At 38.4% G+C, this 19,278-nt stretch overlaps 1 protein-coding gene across 25 annotated transcripts in view; it reads right to left on the bottom strand.

Annotated features, from left to right (window-relative positions):
* Window positions 1-3,312: 3,312 nt before the first annotated feature.
* ESRRG (estrogen related receptor gamma) overlaps window positions 3,313-19,278 on the bottom strand; it is a 402,312-nt gene continuing 386,346 nt past the window's right edge. For all 25 annotated transcript variants that reach the window (XM_057406441.1, XM_057406448.1, XM_057406457.1 and 22 more), the window contains 2 exons: window positions 17,845-18,114; window positions 3,313-7,083 (listed from right to left, as the gene is read on the bottom strand). In XM_057406441.1, coding sequence (XP_057262424.1) covers window positions 6,839-7,083; window positions 17,845-18,114 — 515 coding nt within the window. In that variant the 3' untranslated portion in view covers window positions 3,313-6,838. The remainder of the gene's footprint in view (window positions 7,084-17,844; window positions 18,115-19,278) is intronic.

The following is a 19,278-nucleotide window of genomic DNA, read 5'->3' as shown; positions in this document are numbered from 1 at the left end:
AATAATAAGAGCCTGCATGTAATCAATCTACTGCCACTTGCTTCTTTATATTAACGGAGGTTGTGAGGAGCCAGGCTCGGGAATCTGAACACTAAGGAAGAGCAGCCTTTAATCTTAACCACAAACCAACGATTCCCATGGCCGGGATGTGCCAATGCAAACACTTTTGAACACTCATGAATAAAACTGTTAAGAGCAAATAAGTGCACCCATATTCTTCTTTACAGCTACTTATTTGTTTCTCTTCCCTAATAGCAACCACAAAGAGGAAGTTTGTGATCTGCATGTTAGAAACAACCTCCGCACACACAGAAACAGCATCTTCTCAGGCAGGGAAAGCTCCTTGTGAGGTAGCTACAGCACGCAGACTATGTAACAAAGGATATCGTAATTAGCAAAGTGCCATGTGGAATGAGGGAGCTACATTACACAGGAGAGATGAAATGCAAAGTGAAGGAAAGGTGCAAGTGAAAAAAAAACAACCTGTTAAGAAAAATAAAAACAAAGGCTGTGGAAAAATACTTGGCAAACAGATGGAAGCTGCCCCAGTCTTCAGTTCAGTGCACGAGTCAGGTAACATTAAAAAGCAAATTAAAAGTGGTGTTTTCTGATGCAAAAGCCTGTAGACAAAAAAATCTCAGGTGTTTCTGTGCTTAGGTGTTCTTTTCCCCTAGGGTATTATCAGGCAATGCTGCAGGAAGAAACTTAAAAGACATACAAGCAGGAAGGCTTGTCCTACTGACAGTATTTTCACCTCTGCTTTTGTTTTGATGGTTTTCTTGTGTTTTGGGGTGGGTTTTTACATATTTAACCTCTGTTATTATTTCAGCAGTATTGGCACTGTATTAACACATAGTAACTGCATGTGTAATAGCACTGACTGATGCATGATTTTCACACCATACCTTTCTCTAAGGGTCAGCTGGTGGGACCACACCAGACCATTGGTGTTTGCCAGTTCTTTTCACACTGCAGACTCACAAGGCCATAAAACCCCAACAACCAACCAAAAAGCCCAAATGACCTCAAGTTAGACAAGTACTGGCATGCAAAGCTCCAAAGAAAACTTGGAGTCCATCAGAAATTCCACGCCATTTAGTAGCCAGCTCAGCAAAGCATCTCATTTTCCTTTTGCATCAATACTGATGGCATTGGCCAGCTCCACGGTGCCAGTGGAACAGCATGGGAACAACAGCGTGCTCCGTGTCCAGGCTGCTGTGGTGGTAGGGCAGAAGCTGTCCAACAAACTCCTACAGTGGTAATACCACTCTCTGATGCTGGGTTGGCTTCTTCTGTTGGCTGGGGAGAGTTAGGGATGGGAAGGGTGATGCAAGTCATGTCAGTCATACGCTAGTTCTGATGAGCTAAGCCATGTTCACAATGGGAAGGCTCTATAGTTTGCCATCCCCTTATCTCAGCTAAGTGATGCTGCTGCAGCCCCACACCTGACAGCTGCAGCAGGATGTGTTGGATGAGGTATGAATGCCAGCACCCCAAGCCCTTTTATTTGCATTGCTTAGAGAGGTTTGTGCTCCTAGCAAACTACCCACAGATACCTGCTGAAACACGTTTGCCTACCAAAACACTTCCTATGGATTTCTATGCCTGTCGTGGCTTTTACTTCAGAAAGCGCAGCAAGAAAACAGAAAGTAAAAACCCAGAACAGCTCTGGAGAGTTACATCCCAACAAGGTGGGATGTAACCGCAGGGTGGTTTCATAGAATCACAGAAACAGACTGGTTTGTGTTTGAAGGGACCTTCCAACCCACAGCCATGGGCAGGGACACCTCACACTAGAGCAGGTTGCTCTAAGCCCCGTCAAACCTGGCCTTGAACACTTCCAGCCATGAGGCATGTCAGTGTTCCCTCTATTTCCTCTTCCAGGATGCTAAATTTATGATTGTATGGTGCTTCATGAGAAATAGTACAGGAACATTAGTATTTTTTAATTGTACATGTACACCTTAACCAATGATTAAAGACAATCACACAATGAGGAAGCATGGGAGTGCTGCCTGTTACTTCCTCCCCCTCTAGTGTGTAAAGTTCGCAGTACTTTTTTCACTTTAACATCATGATGCAGCATTATGCTTTCCTTCGGAGAGGTACTTTGCAATAATTCAAAATCAGAACACTAAAGAAAGGGGGGGGGGGGGGAAACCCGTTCCATACATACATACGTATGTATGTATGCATGCATGCCTATGTACATGGCACTGTCAACACCAAGACCCAATTCTGACCTCCTCTGAAGAGTCCACACAGGATTCATCTTTCTATTGTTCTGCTACTCCTTTTACTCAACCCTATGTCCTAGAATACAGAAGGTGCTGGCAGCAGGGAACAGGTGCCCTCCCGCTTAAAGGCATCTTGCTATGGAGAGACTGCGAAGCACAGACAGCCCCTAGCACTGCCCCAGTACCTTGGCGGAAACAATTCCCATCCCTGAGCATCGCTATTCTGTCCTGCTCAGCAGCCCTCACGCCATCAGCCAGAACCTCCAGAGAACCGCCAGCAGTAAAGGTGAGAAATATGTTGGCAAACATGACAAAGTACTATCAAGATAGGCTAAAAAGCAAGAAAAGCACACATTAGCACTTCTGTGAGGGTTCCAGAAGGGTCCACAGGAAAAGGGCTGACCCAGAGCAATGCCTGTCAGGGGGAAAAGGCTGAGAGGCCACTTTATTGCCTGTTTGCAGCCTCCCTTGCTGCTCAACCCCCTGGAGCTGATGACTTATCAGTGCTCTTCATTAACACCAATCTATATGATTTCTCCGGTGGTTACTTACTTCCATTCAGAATAGATGGATCAAATAATACAGATTTTTAATTTATTTTTTTTTTTAATACAGAACACATAAAAGGAGTCTCCTTCAGTAGGAAATGAATGGTAGACTCAGTTGTTGACGGAAAAGGCAAATAAGTACTTCTAGATTACATTAATGTGATCTTATGATAGTGGGAAAGTTTTCTTTTATGGCATTGACAGAGAGGCAATGATTTTAAGTAATGCAGGTTGATGTGAAGATGCTTTAAGATTAAATAAGTGCTATATAAAGGCCTGCCAGCCAGAATTCTAATGTGCTATGAGACATTCTGCATATTTAAGAGTATGCAAAATGTCTTGTACCACACTGGAATTCATTCTGACAAGGCTTTATATAGCCTTTATTTACCCTCATACTGCACTTTAAGAAAGAAGTGATAACACTGTGGCTCCTCGTTGAATGGGAGTAATGAAAGGTAATGCCAATTGCTCTGTTTCCTCCTCCAAAAAAAGAAAACAAAACCAAAAACCCCACAACACAAAAATAAAATAAAAGCAATCAAAAGTGGAAGCTTGTTTAATATTGCTCTACCATCATCCTGAAAGGCATAATAATTTGAGTTACACATCTGAACTGATTGGAGTTACAGAATCATATCTCCTTTTTGCATTTAACAATATATACAATATAAAATAAATACATTTACACAAATGGACATTGGTTGGAGCACACGGTATGATACACATCACAAAAATATACAGTTGATTGCTATACAGATGTGAAGCCCATCTACAGCTATAGACATGTTTGTTTTTATTCATTGTTCTCTTTCGGTTTTTAACTACTGGCTATTAATGCAACTCCTGGATTATTATAAGCAGTTTAATTCTTTTTGTCCTTTTGCGATCTTTGCACGATAAGACTGCCATAAAATGTTTTCCTAGGCAGGTAAACAGAGACGCTTAAATAATTAAAATACAATCACCAACACCCATTTTCTCTTCTATACGAAAAATAGCAGTTTTAATTTTTTATATCTTTTTTATGTTATCATTTAAATGCAAAATAGTGGAATAAATACAACAATCTGATCTGATTGAAACAAATGTGTAACTTCGGGGAGTCACACAATCATATTGCTTTAAATAAGAAAAAAATAATTAAAAAATGAAGCAAAAATAGAAATTAAATTGTTATGGCTAAAACATACACCCTTTGAAATTTTCCCAACACTTCACATTAAGTAAGTGGTATTGAAAGAACTCTTCTCCAGCAAGGTTTAAGATGAACAACATTATAAAGCCCATGCAGTTCTCTCAGCTATGTTTCAGGTAATGGTTTTACCCTCTTGAGATACTTGTTCTTTCGCAGCTCCAAACAAGTACGGAAAACAAAAACTAAACTTTGCACAGTGTGCCTTTCACACATCTCCATTTTCTGTGTCTGTTTGTATACTTCTAGTTGATTGGCTTTTGACCCTGAAGCCCAAGTTCTTTAATGTGATACAGCAAAACCAATATATTATATATTTATATATATATAGTGTACTTGAACAGTAGCAACTTAAACCCTGCACAAACTTTCTGGAAAATAAACTTTTTTTTTTTTGCACTCTTACATATATAAATAATCTTATAGAATCAGCACCTTTTTCCCAGGAGTTGTATTATTTTTTCTTTTTTTTTGACATTTTTCAAAAGGGATGTGCCAATTTCTGAACTCCTATCACAGCTATAAATTTCAAGTTATTGACCATCTGCATGAATAGCTAATGATGATTTACCTAGAATCACACTACAGTCACTTCTCTACTGAGAAAACACAATCTACAATATAGTCCCATATAGCTAATGATAGATAACACAGGTTGTTTTTCTTTCCTAGCACGAGGCCGATGGAGCATCAGCCCACTGTTATTTTGTTTAAAGCACACAACGTAGCAATAGTTTTGGAAACCTGTCCGCACCAAAAAAGTTTTTGCAACAACACAGAGCGAGTTAATAACAACATCTGAGAGATGATTGAATCAAAGCTATATTTACAGCATTTAAAAATTAGACTTATCTATAATCTTGAAATATTCAAAGTTTTATTTCTAAGCTATACATTGGTATTCTATAATAAACTGTTACAGAAATTATCCCTTGTTTTGAAAATATTATGATTTCAGTGTGTATCTGTTCATAACGAGTATTTGTTTGGAGTTTCGACCTCTTAATTATTACTAGGAAGAACCTTATTACCGGTAAGGAATAGAATATACTACTGTAATCTCCTGAGGAATTGTACATCCAATATTGTCTCTAATTCTACCCTGTGTCTATAAGCACACACCACAAGAATCCAAACACCACAAGAAGAACAAGACAACAGTCTTTGAATGCAACATAAAAATTCAGAAAAGCACAGCAAACATGAAACATTGAAAAGCTGAACTACATTTCTTTTGTTTGTTAGGATTACAATTTTAATTACATCTGTGTACATAGAATAAGGATGTTCACATAGTACAGGGAGCAGCTACTAACACTGGTACATTGGTATAGCATTTGATGGAGGTTACTGTTTATTGGTTATTTAGCGACTGTAGATTTCTGGGGGCATCTAATTGGTTTATACATTAGATTACACCTCGTAACAGTCTTGAAACTGACTGACTTTCATGCTGTGACAATACTGGTTGAAAAGCACGTATACTGGTTTAGCTACTTGTTAAAGATTGCCATTTACAAAGTAAAATCTAAATCAATAAGTAAGGTATAGAAGTGTTAAATTCTTCAATTTGGTCAGAAGTCTACTACTCTGATTTCTTAATTTTGCAAATGTCACCATTTGCCTCATTGCCTCTAAGCTACTATTGGTTCATAGGGTTTTTTTCTGCATGTAAGGTTATAATTTTGCAAACAGGCGGTATCTCGTTCATTTGCAACTGAAGCAGTTAGAAATCACGTAGCAACTATACCTCTGTACAGTCGCTGTCTCCTAACACCGTTACAGATTGGTATTTGACACGGAGTATTTCTATGTTAGACTACTCGGATATACTGTAGGTGTAATCTAATCCTTTGAGAGTCAGTGAACATTTAGTTATAAACTGGAGCTCATGTTAAGAAACTGGATGTTTTGGACCAGACTGGCACACAACATAAATTGCATCCGTGATAATATGCACCTTCCCTTCGACTATTGCTTTAGTAAGATAAATTCCCACATTAATAAATGGCTGAAAACTGGTAAAGCTGGTACAAAAAAATCTCCGTTAGTAAGAAGAAACAAAACATTTAAAAAAATTCTTCCTTCAGGATTCATTTGTCCTTCATTATTGTTCATCATTGTTCAAGCCAGCACAAAAATGCAGTATTTCTTTCTCTTTAGTATTGCATGAATGAATAAAGCTTAAACTATTCCCTGAAAAAGTTACATTGTAGCTAACCTAAGAAATATCTGGAAGACTTGAAAAAACAATTAAGGAATCAAATGGCTGTAACTGATCTAGATGGAAAATGCAATGATTAAGAAGCAGCCGATGCATCGTCGCTTAGTCGTCTAATTAAGAGACTGCTCCTATGAAATCTAATACTGCATTCAGTCAGTTCAACGTGTTGTACTGTACTGCTAGGTACGATGGTTCTCTCTTTGATTCCTTTGTCATTGGGGACATTATGGTTCATAATAAGTTCACTGGCATCCATATTATGGATTTCCATCCTTTGGCAGGCCTGGCTTCCATCTCTCTTCAATTAGAGACCTCTTTTAGAAAGTTCAGCAGCAAAGAAAAAAAGAGAAAAAGGGAAAAGGAAAGGAAAAAAGAGAAAGGAAAAAAGAGAGAAAAGGGAAAGAAAAAAACTGCATCGGAAAGACACAGAAGAAAAAGTTGAAAGCTGCTTCACAGTCTTGCTGCTAAATATCAGTGCAGTCATTTTTTTCCTTAATTAAACACTAAGTTTCTTTGCCATTATTATCTTGTTTATTTTCCCTTTTTTCTTTTTTTTTTCCTTTTTTTTTTTTTTTAATTTTTTTGTTGTTTTTTTTTTAAAACGTGCATGATGGGGAAGCCCATGATGCTTTAGTCAGACCTTGGCCTCCAGCATTTCCAAAAAAAGTTTGTGCATCGGGACTTTGCCTTCCAGTTTGATGTTGTAGAAATGCTGAACAGCCTTGGTGGAGGTTTGCCTCAGAAGCGGGAGGGTCATCAACATCTTGCCTGCACGGCGCGGGTCTTCCATGTGCTGCCCGGCCTCATAATCCTGCAGAGCCTCATGTAAGACGTCCTGAAGTTTCTGCACTGCCTCAACATCCTCTATGTGCATCGAGTCTGCAAAACAAAGGAGTGACAGGAGGTTTCAGTTTGGTGTGCCAAAACTCCATTAATGCTATGGCTGCACAATGCTTTCACTGGTTCTGGCCATCCTCTTTCACAAAGAAGGAAGATAATTACCCACTAACCTATATATTGATCTTCAGGAACATATCTGGAACCACTGTGGAACTACAAATGTATAATTTACTCTGGTGTAGGTAATCCTTTTCCTCATCCTCCTCAAACAAGTACAATGGTCACACTTGCTACTCCATAAACCGCTCCGTGGCAGGGTGTTAGAACTAGATGATCTTAAGGTCCTTTCCAACCCAAACCATTCTATGATTCTTACAGTTATTGTTTTGAAGAAATGAGATTGCCAAAGGGCTGTATGAACTGAGCTCTAAAGTTTATCAGGGAAGCAAGAATGACTGCCCTACTACAGAAAAGCTCAGTAAAGTTCTGTGCCGCATTCCAAGGTGGTGAAGCTGGAAGCCTCGGTCAGTACCCACCGCTCAGAGATGCTAATCGTGGGATTATGACCACTGCACTGACACAAGGGAAACAAAGTTTCCCAATAGGTTTAGCAAATTTCTTCTGCCCCAGACACATTCACAGAGATGGGGCAACACTTAGTATGCTCCTGAACAGCTTTTGTTCTGTGAAGCTAACATCTCCTACAAGGTGTAATCCTGCTCTCCCACCCACTTAGAAGGTGATTTATCTTCTTGTTGTTGGGGTTTTGCATTTTTCATAAATCACTCAAAGCAAACAACTCACCCTGTACCTTCCCAGTATAGGTTAGATGTTTTGGTGGTCTAAGTATTGAGCGACAAGCCCAGGCACAACACACAATAAGAACTAAACTAAACTGCTACATGACCCAGAAAGATTAAAGCAAGGAAGTGTGAAATAAAAGGAAAAGATCTAACTGAAATAGCTGTAAAACCCTCAACGGCATAGATACAGAACGGGAAGATGTCCCTATGAACACGAAGTTACTGGACCATGCTGAGATGACTTTGGATGAGCAGCCCTAATTCTCTGATTTTTATGTAGCTATAAATGCAAAAAAAAAACCCGATGTGGTCCAAAGTGAGGTGAATGTGAGTAAGGAAGCACAGTCAGAGGTGAATGAGGCCACTAACAGCCCCTATTGGCTTCCAAAACTTGAACGGTCGACAGTCTTACAGAGCCAATAAAACACCATCTGAAAATACAAACACTGCGAGGATGTACAAGTCCTAGGGACAGGCTACATTATGCAAGCCCCACTCAGGGTGAAACTGGGACATGGTGTTATCCTTGAAAACTCTAGTTAGTACAACTCTGCTCTGCACATTAATTTTTGCTTTTGGAATAAAGCTCCTGTTTCCAGAATAATGACTACAGAGTTGGATGGTGATGAACCCACTTCCATCATGATTTCCAAGCCCTGTATTAAGCAGTCTGATGCTCTGGATCATTATTTTGACAGAGCCTCATGTTTTAACCTGTTAATGATAACATTAAATTTCGCATGTGTTTCAAATACCTGAATTGCATAAAGAGAATTAAATTGTACCTAAGATTCATTCCCCAGAAGCCAACGTGCAACTATTTCCTCAGATAATTAGGCAAGATAATAAATAACTCTCTCTTTTCAAACACAAGCATGTAAACTAAACTGCGAACCAGTAAATAACAGGTTAACAAAAATATCCCAGCTTCTATTGTCAAAACAAATGTGCAAATTTAAAAGGAAAAAAAAAAGTTACAGCTCCTGCTCTAAAACAGACAATTATATACAAGTTTGGATCATTTAGCACGTTTTATTGATTCTGATGACAGTTTATCTGTTAATTACACATAATGGAGTCCTATGAGGATTTTACATGTTTAATAATTCTGACTCTTAGCAAATACATGCTCTTAGAAACATGTAGCTCAGATGTTCACTGCAGGGATGTGATACTACACATAAAAGCGCACTGTGCTGAAAGCAGAGGAATTCTGTATCCTACAAACATGTAATCGATACAAACGTGCTAACACACACATACAAACGTGACTGATGCCTTAAGCATAGTGTCCAGCCACTGGGCTTAATTTGGAATGCAAACCCCAAGCAAACTGTCGTCTTCACTCCCTGACTCTTTACCCAATCCTTGGATATTCACTGCTGTGCTTTGGAATACACCATGTGCTATTCCACTTAATGCTTCCATAAACCACATGCAACCTGTGCAGAAATTACGTGTATTTTCCTCCTGTCCCCTGTTCCAGGGCCACATCTGCTGGGGAACCAAGCATTAAGTTGGTATTGCATTGTATCAGCTTAGCAAGTCAAAGACTGACTCTTCTGTGATTTTTTTTTGTTTGTTTTACACCATACTGCATAAAGAAACAGATCTTTCTGGAGAACCTGACTATAAATGTTTAGTTTTTATCTCAGTCTGATTCTTCCCAGAATCAGTATTTGTAACTGTGACTATGTCTGCATTTGACAACAGATGGATGGAGTCCACACTAATACAGTTTCTGCACAGAGATGAAACTTCCCCGAGATCTTTAGCTCTGCAGTTTGGATAGCAATTTGGCCTACAGCATTAGCAGTAACTATGCTCTATATAATTCTTACACAGAGACTGAGTGAGGAGGGGACAAGAGGAAGGGAAAACCCCCATTAAATGCAAGAATAGAAGGTGAATCAAAACCTGCCCTCGGATATAGCTATTACACTCCATGCTCTCAAACTATTCCACCGTGTGGAGAACATCTCACAACAAGGGATTTTATCCTCTCCTTGCAAGGGTGACTGCATACCATCCCTCATGTAAATAGCACAATTGCTTACATGCAAAAATAACAGTAGTAAAGCATTTAATGTATTTGTTGCTGTCTTTGAAATCAATTTAGCACCGGGGAAGAACGTGACCAGCCAGCTCTCCAATGGCCTAATGCAAGCACTCTGCTGCCAAATAGTGGTTCATGGAGCAGTTTAGGAAGCTGTGCCTTAGGAAACAGATTCTGTCACAGAAAATGGGGTAAGAAAAAAACAGCAGAGAGGGGGGTACTTCCAAACAGTGATTAAGACTTCAAACTGTTCTTTTAAAATGGTGATTTATTCAAAAGATTTAAAAATTATTTAATCAAATTACTATGATAATTTAAGTTCTCATTTACAGAAAAGATTCAAACTCATTTCAGCTTTACCCATTCTAGGGTCTGCTACTGTTTAAATGCAAACTCACTCAATCTGTGCAATTTAATTAGACCTTCATTCAGCTTGCAGATTGTCCAGGAAAATACTAATCTCTACAAAGATCCTTCTTCAAGTTTTAGCCTTGCAGTCTGGAACTTCCACTTTATTCCCGATATTAAATGAATGTACACCTTAATCCCTCAGGCTTTAAGCCTTTGAAAATAAGGAAAATGGTTGAAAATGCTGAACTAGCTAAGGGGGAAAGAAGAGGAAAATTAAAAGAAAAGAGAAGTCTCCAGTAACTACAGACTGGCAGATGTAGACTTGAATTCAGAGCAGGTTAACTTGCTGCTGATAAACCCAATGCTCATTAGCAAGAGAGGGTGATGTCAACAAGAACCACTATAATTTTAGGATATGCAATGGGTTGTCTCTGTGACAACCCAGAGATAAAGAAATAATTCCACAAACAATATGAAATGGAATTATAAGTTAGGTACAAAGATTTAGAATGTTCTTCCTCTGCCAAGAAAACCCCTTTGCTTTGGTTGGTTGTTTTGTTTTAAACTAGCTTTGTAGACAGTCTGGATAATTTACAATTACATAAGTAATATCCAGAGGATAGCTATAGCCAGGTGTAACACACTTAAAAATCAGTGCCTATATAAACAATGAAATTAAACAGGGTAATTTGAAAAGGTTGCCATTTGAAAGCAAGCAGGATTTGATCATACATGCCCTGCAACAACAAAAATACCCTATGCTAGTGAAACTGCAGAGCTCAAGAAACATAAGACTTGTTGACACAACGCACTGCTGAGAACACGGGATTTCAGTCTAGCAGGGCAGAAGTTGTTACTGATCAGCGCTGCAATGGGAGATAGTGAGATGCACAAATGAGGACATCAACTCATTGAACTATGCTTGGAGAATATCCTTGCAAATGCTTTCTTTCACCATCACAGAATGGGAAAATAGAATTGTACCTCTTCTGATCAGCTGACTATATCACTGTGGAGAAATGGGAGAAAACTCGAGTTCTCATCCAAGAAAAAACACAAGGTGCAGACAAAAATTCAGTCTACCTCATTTAAAATTCAAGCTTCATTTCAAATGCAGCAAACAAACATCCAGCCAACCAGGAATCATTTAGAACACACCACAGAGGGCGACAACTAGCTAAAGGTTGGAAAACACCTGAACTGAGGGTGAGGAGACCTCTCAAATTACTGCTTTGAGGAAAGTTTAAGCCTTGTATGTGTGTATTTTGTATATAACACTACTAAGAAGTAGTAAACACCTAGGGGTCTCAAATGAAGCATTTCTTCATGTCAGAAAATTCAGGCAGCATAAAGGAAGAAATTATTATAGTGAATTAAGCAGCAGGGAGTATGCAGCAGCGAACATTAAGATGCTGATAAAGCACATCAGAGAGGCAAATACCAACAAGTACTTGAAAGACTGCAATTGCTGTGATGTGACTCTTTGTAGCTGAGCAGCTCACAAACCCAAACCAGATAAATCAGTTTAGGAAGTTGTAGGATCCTGGAAGAACTGGATAGGATGAAGAATGAGAACAGCAGGCAAAATGCTTTTTGCTTTACATAAGGACAACAAAATCTAAATCTGGATTATGTCCCAGACAAGAGGAATGTAGTATCTAGATTGTGTTGCCAATCCAAAAATCCCATAAAAAACACTGCAGTGTTTACTGATGGGTGAACTGTTCCCAGAATTACAGAACCTCTTCCTCTACTGCCCAAAATGTAAGCCATATTTACACAGGGAAACTTGCACTTTTCAAAGTGCTTGCCCACATTTGTTTCTGTATCACTTTTATGGGAAACAGAACATTTTAAGCATATTGCTCAAGATAGAATCAACCCATGGAAATTGTTGCTAGTAAATCAAACACGGCTTTTGGTTCCCTCACCCAGCAAGAATTCCCAGCCTTTTCCAATTTACAATTCAAATTGCCCCAGATACTTACTTTGGTCTACCCTGTGTAGGGTCAGCAAATATACTTAACTCTGACCATCCTTTTACCTGTCTTTCCTGCACAGAACTGTTTGCTAGGGTGTGCATGGTTAGGCTAAGAGACAAGCACATAGATAAACAGAGTATTTTGCCTTGCAGAAGAGTATGGCAAAATGGTCTGACATCTGGATTATTCTATTAAAAACTTCAATAGGGATATATATTGGAAATTAAAGAGGAATAAATCAAGAATTCCTTGTCCATAGGAATTATAGGCAGTGGAAACAAAAAAAGTAAAGCAGACTTCTAGGATTTTAGTGAAGAAGGTTTTAGTCTGGATTGTACTCATTTGGTCTACTTTTAGGAAGAGACATGAGAACTGAAGCCTCAAAACAGTTTTTAAAACACAGCAGGAAATGAAGCTGTAGTAAGACAAGAAATTACTTCACAGAACACACCTATTTATTGCAGGGGTGAACTGAATTAGCAGTGATCTAAAATCACAGGCATAAGGTAAGTTAAAATGTAGTAAACTACTTTTTTTTTTTTTGTTATCCCTTACTTTCCACTAGGACTAGGCAATGAGGTCAATAAATTAAAGACTATTTCTGCAATGCAGAACAAACTGCGTATTATGAACTGGTCTGAGTACCTACTCAATAAGGCTACTATAACTCTAGAAAAGGGGAATTTGAATGACAGAGTTGGGGGTATGATACCAGCTAAAAAAGATGTATTAATGCTTCAAAATCCATTTTAGCCACTACAAGATATAAGTACTTGCCATAATCACCACCGAGAGACAGTAGTCTAGCGCTGTGAAAAGTGGGATGAGTAACAGTGAGTTAAGAGTTAATTGTGGATGCCATCTATTTGATTACTTGAAAATGGAGTATGAGGAAGAAATTGTGTTCAAGCTACACAAAATCTCTGACTACAGTAGCAACTTCCTTTTTAAAGAATTAGTTTCTATGCTGTACCACTCTACAAATTACACGAAAGAGTTAACAGATCTTGCTATTTAAATTTGGCAAAATCAACACTGGTAACACACAGGTATATCTATATTTTGTATCATGATAGGTATGTTTTAATCATGAATTCTAACACTGACAAGAAGACTGAATAAAACAAAATGAAAAAAATGACATTATTAGAAATACAGTGTGTTGTGACATAAGGCACAGTCTATTCTGGGAATAAAAATGATGTCCTGTGGAGTGATTTAGAGAGTTCTACCAATTAATTTTTATTATGATAACATTGTTTAATGGTGATAGCTTAGTGCTCTGAGTATACTCTTTTGGTGGCTGGAAAGCTAAATATGTTGTCAGAAAGAACAAATACTTCTACTGTAGTTACAGGACAAGGGGTAACGGGTTAAAACTTAAACAGAGGAAGTTTAGATTGGATATAAGGAGGAAGTTCTTTCCTGTTAGGGTGGTGAGGCACTGGAATGGGTTGCCCAGGGAGGTTGTGAATGCTCCATCCCTGGTGGTGTTCAAGTCCAGGTTGGACAGAGCCTTGGGTAACATGGTTTAGTGTGAGGTGTCCCTGCCCATGGCAGGGGGGTTGGAACTGGATGATCTTAAGCTCCTTTCTAACCCTAACTATTCTGTGATTCTATTCTATGATTCTATGATTCTACCAGGATAGAAGATCATGTAACTTTACAGGCATCACTGTTGATCTGCACTTTATTATACTGAAATGCACAAGATACTTCTTAGTTCTCACTCCTTCAGTACCGAAAGGGTGCTGGGTTAGAGATCAGAAACTGTGATGGTGAGCACAGATCCTTTTCTCCTCCTGGAGGTACAGGCGAGACGGCTAGTATTAGCGTTTCAGATCAAATTTTCAGCAGTGCACAGGGTTAGAGTTTTAAGCACCTAGCATCCACATTTGGGTCAGATTTTGCAAGATGCCTATTAGGCAGATGCACACGGATCAGATTTTCAAATGTGCTAATGCCTTTTGGCACCTTAGTTTCTTATGTTAGGTCTTAGATGGGAACCCAGCTTCTCTTAAAAATCTGAGTTGTGACTCCTAAGCTCTTCTGCAACATTGGGCCTGAAGGCACAATTTAGTTCTTACTGATTAGGCAATTTCAAAAAACTGCTCACCTGCAACTCCCTGTTTAGTATTAACTAATCTATCTAGGAAAGCATTTTCTAATACAAAAGAGACAAGCAGGTCATCTTTTCTGAGTTGGAGCGTTCCCATGTGCGTGTGTGCACTGGTGTAAGCTTCACACCTGTTTTGTAAGTATCTCCCCTTCCCTTACACACGAGGAAGTAATTGGTACATGCATGTTAATGGAAACCATTCAAAGTTGATTTTCTGCGTGGGTAAACAAAGTGCTCATCAGTGCCAGCTTGCCTGAAGCTGCGGCTTCAAGGTGCCTACCTGCTTCTGTGTAGAGAAGGTAGAGAAAGAAGGAAAGAACTTGTAATACTGAGAGGATAAGGGCAATGCCCTACAGACAGGGACTTCTCTGGAGTAAGGCTGTACTAATTACTATCGAATCAATGCAGATGTTTAAAACTAACCTAATATTAAGCACTGCATAGTAAATGTAACTGTTGAAATCAGACCCGTATAGACTTTACCGTACACAGGACTGAAATGTCTATGCAGTTCAGTATTGTGCACGTGTATTTACACTTTTCAGGTGCTATATGCGCTCCACTCAAAATCTACAAGGTTGATGCACCTTGCGTTTCTGGACACTGATAGAAGTAGCATGGCACTGGCCAACCCTGGAAAGGGAATATTTCATAACAGCTGTCAGAGAATCACCCTAGAAAACAGCTCTTCCTCCACACCTATTAGACACCAAATGGCAGGATCATGTCAGACTGAGTGCTGCACAAGTAGATAGGCCTAAAGAAAAGTTAGCAGTTGGGGGGGTTTAATGCACACGATAGTGAGATTTGTTGACCAAAACAAAAGTTTGAGGTATTTATCCAAACAAAATATAATCAATATGAAGGCAATCTACAATTTCTTTTTTCCTGCTTCTATATGCTAGCTGGGAAAGTACTATGACACCATATCATAAATCACTAACACAGATACAGAGCTATAAACCCATCTTTTTCTACTGTTTAGAGTAGAGTCAACCTGGGAACCTTTCTAGGCAGTGAGGATATGGCAGAAATGTCTGAAACACTGAAGATGTCTTACTATACTGCATCCATCCTCTCTACAGCTATAAAAAGGAGAATATATTTTAAACTAGAAAAATAAATAGTGGAAGTTTTGAAAGAAAGCAGATGTAGCAACTGAAGATATTAAAATGTGGATTAAAATGCCATTATATAATGGCATTTTATTTTTTTTATATAGCTGTATTTACATTAACCAAGTTCATAGTTATGTCAAAATAAGCTATTTCTGTTTTTTTTCCATTAAAAAAAAACAAAAACTCTAATCTTCTTTGATCTCAATGTTACTTTCATTTTAGTGGCATTTGTAAATTAAACCACTAGGGTTCTGCTATTCATTGATGGGCTGTAATTCTGCAGGTGCTATTTTACACCTACAGATTAGCGCAGCTACAGCTGATAGAATTTTGGTACCTGCCTCATATACAACCTGAAGTTGAAATGTTGAACGTCAGCAGTGAAAACATTCTGCTGAAAGGAAATTCAAATGGCTGGGCTGCTTTTGAACTACCCCTTGCAATGGTTTCACTTAAAAACAGCAATTTTCTTTATTTTAAGATGAGGGAAGGAAATGTTTTCATTTAAATGTGCCCTGAATTTTAGTGTGCTGAATTGTATTTATCTCTGACAGCATCCTGGTTGTAATTCCCAGTGAAGTTAATGAAGCTAGATGATTTTGATACACTCCGTGCACAATGTATGACTAAACTTTTCCTGGCAGCAGTATCTTTTATTGTTACTTAAACAGTGAACATCTCTTTTCCTTGTGGGGTGGATCGAGTGGTATTTAACACCGTATCTCTATATTCTAGCCCGTTGTCCTTTTTATCAAGTGAACTATAGAAATATTTCTAATTCAATCTTTGAATTACACAGCCAAAATAAATAAAAACTCATAATTCCAAATAACTTTCTGTTCATTAAGCATGACCAGTTCTGCAAAAAAATCCTTGTGGCTGCAAAACATCCTCAAGCGTCTATTTTACAATGGCCAAAAATGATAAATAAATCTTCAATTAAGAATAATTTTGATCTTTGAGGCATTTCAGCACTTAGTTTATTCTGGAAATAAGTTAATATTCTAAAACTAGGGGCAGAGTTAGTGAGGTGGAGAATATTTGACAAAGAAACTAATAAGCATTTTGGCTTTGCATGTTTCCAAATGATATTTCCAATTAAAAATGCTAAATCGCCTTACAAAGATGACTAGGAAAGTACAACTTCATTGTTGAAAACAATTTCCCTCCTATCAATCTGAGGATCCAGGCATCGATATTGTAGATGAACTGTTAATTACAAAATCAATTAAAAAATTATTTCTAAAAACAGTCACACGTCCTGGCTCTCAAGAGGGCAATTTGGGCAGAAGGTCTCATCTCACTCGGACCGCGCCAAATCACAAGTCGTCATCCACAAGTAAGCAAAAGCAATCTGGTTTTTCATTTTTCAGCGCGGCTGAGCCCAGCCTGAGATTGATCGTCACATATGGCCCCAGAAAACAAACTGTCAATACCTTGAATGCTGCAGAATTTGAACAAATAGCCATCCGCCCATTCAAGCCACTCATTGCATCCCATTTAACAGATTTTATTGACAGTTTCCTTCTTGTAATTAAAGGGAAAACTACTGGCCAGCAACCAAGATAAAGTTCAAAGATAGGGTCAAAACAAAAGCAGATGGAGGGGCACGGTGTGACTGTCAATGGAACATAGCATCAGAGCATGTTATTGACACACAGGTATCTAATGATCGGCATGTCATTAAAGAGGGATCTATCGTGAACTTTATGCAAATTCTAAAAGGGACTTAAGACCATAACAAAGCATTAAGGAGACACAAAAGGAAAAACAACAAAGCACCAACGATTTTTTAGGTATCTGACAGTATTCCCTGCTTCAGCACTTTTAAATTCAAATGTAGGGAAAAAAAGACTTTTTCTGAAATTTTTAACCCTCACCACACAGGTAATGATTTTTTGCAGAAGCATTCTCATGAATGTGGAGGTAAGGTGTGGTCCTTGTGAGATTAAAGAATTTCCTCCCTTCTCCCATACCCTGAATTCACCCTATCAGATAGATCAGTAGCTGCCTTCAAAGAGAACGTATACAGCATATATTCATGTCTCCTTTCTGTTTGCTTTAATTGCAATGATTAGACTTGTCTGGATTATGGAGTGGATATAGGAGAACACATCTATATTAATTTGAGGGATCTTTGCCTGTAAAATACTCTCCAAATCATACAGTGCAATATTCTCCACTCCCTTAGGAAAGTATTTCACAATTAGAAAGTTCTTACTTTGAAGTGCTGCATTTGTCGCCTTTTAGACTAAGGTCTGATTAGCAATTTCTTATTCTAACCCCATGTTTAAAAAACAAGCATGCAGAAAATATTATGAAGAAAAGTGACATAATAAAATTGTAGCAACCATCATGCCACTCTGCCAACCTGAATTAGCAAGTGCTATAGCTTTGAGGGTGACAAACTCTTCTTTCTCCAGCTTCATGCTCTTGTATTTCTTCACCAGCTGCAGTATGGCATTGTTAAGGTCAAGAAGGCCTGCCAATTTGGACTGGTCTTCATCCATAATATAATCTTCAGCATATACAAGCTCATCCTCGAAAGAAAGTGACCGGTATACAACACCAAGAATCAAAATCTCCATCCAAGCACTCTGCAGAAGGCTCATCTGGTCAGCTAGAGACAAAGTGGAGAATCCTGAATAGGAAGAAAAGAAAAACAGGAAAAATATTCAGCACATTTAGATTTGTCAGAAATCTGCTCCTCTTTTTGATTTATTTTTATTTACAATGTTATAAAACATGATTTTGTACTTCTCCTCCCCAACCTACTCCAAGAAAGTAAAATCAATATAAAAGCAAACTTTTTCTAATCAACACACAAAGTTATAAACAAGCTGGAATTTGCAGGCTCTTTCTGTAAGAATCATATTAACTTGTGGAGTCTTGCAGTGACACTGTGATTTGTATGATGTCTTCTTTGTTCTGAAATACTCATGCTTACTTCTAAAACCTGAGGTGGTGCATCTGATGGCTTTTGTTCATCCTTACCATAATATGCAAGAAAGATAATTTAGGAGGAAAAAAAAAAAACACCAAAACCAAAAAAACCAACACTTTTTTAAAATGGAAGATTTGGTGTTTTAAGAGAATTAAGGTGATTATCACAAAGAGGAAAACTCTCTTTGAACTTTAGCCTCAGGGAAAAGAGAAGTAACACCCACCCTTTTCAGAAAAGATGCTAATTACTTCTGTAGTGGCTCCTGCCTCTCCTAGGCTAGTTGGAATAACAGGGGGGCATATTAAAGTGCCAACTGAACAGCAGTCACACCATCCTTTTTCTGAGGGCAACCAAAACTTGAATAAATGCCTCTTAATGAATTTAACTCCTGCTTTTTTCTCTTTTTTCTTCCCGCTGTCTCTCCTAATAGGATCACTAAGGGCAAACATCTTTACTGTCTTACCTTTTCAGACCCTTGTTTACAGAACCTGTTAATTTATTATATCAAACTGCTAATATCCCAATCACATTAGGAGCTACAAAACAGTATGGGAGAGGAAGCGATTTTCCCGGACTGCTGGTGAAATGCAGTAGTTTGCCAGTTGGCACCATCATCCACAAGTACTTAATAAAATCATCAAAGGGGATTAGTCAAGCTTTTCTTAAAGGGTCTTAAGACATGTCTGAGGCTTTCATTTAGTTGTTTATGGAGCTGCTTACATGTCCTTTGACAGGGTTCCTGCTGTAAGAACATTCTTTTTGGTGTTCAATTACACTTAAATGTATTTTTCTGTTTTGAAAGCTGAGAGTTGCAGTCAAGCAGGAATATATCATAAACCAGCAGATCTGCAAGGCATCAAC

The sequence above is a fragment of the Pezoporus wallicus genome, unplaced genomic scaffold (assembly GCF_028554395.1).
Source record: "Pezoporus wallicus isolate ANWC-B61680 ecotype Strahan unplaced genomic scaffold, APGP_CSIRO_Pwel_v1 scaffold_2617, whole genome shotgun sequence".
Lineage (NCBI taxonomy): Eukaryota > Metazoa > Chordata > Aves > Psittaciformes > Psittacidae > Pezoporus > Pezoporus wallicus.
Note: the sequence above shows the minus strand (reverse complement) of the source record. Positions and strands in the feature narration are given on the sequence as shown.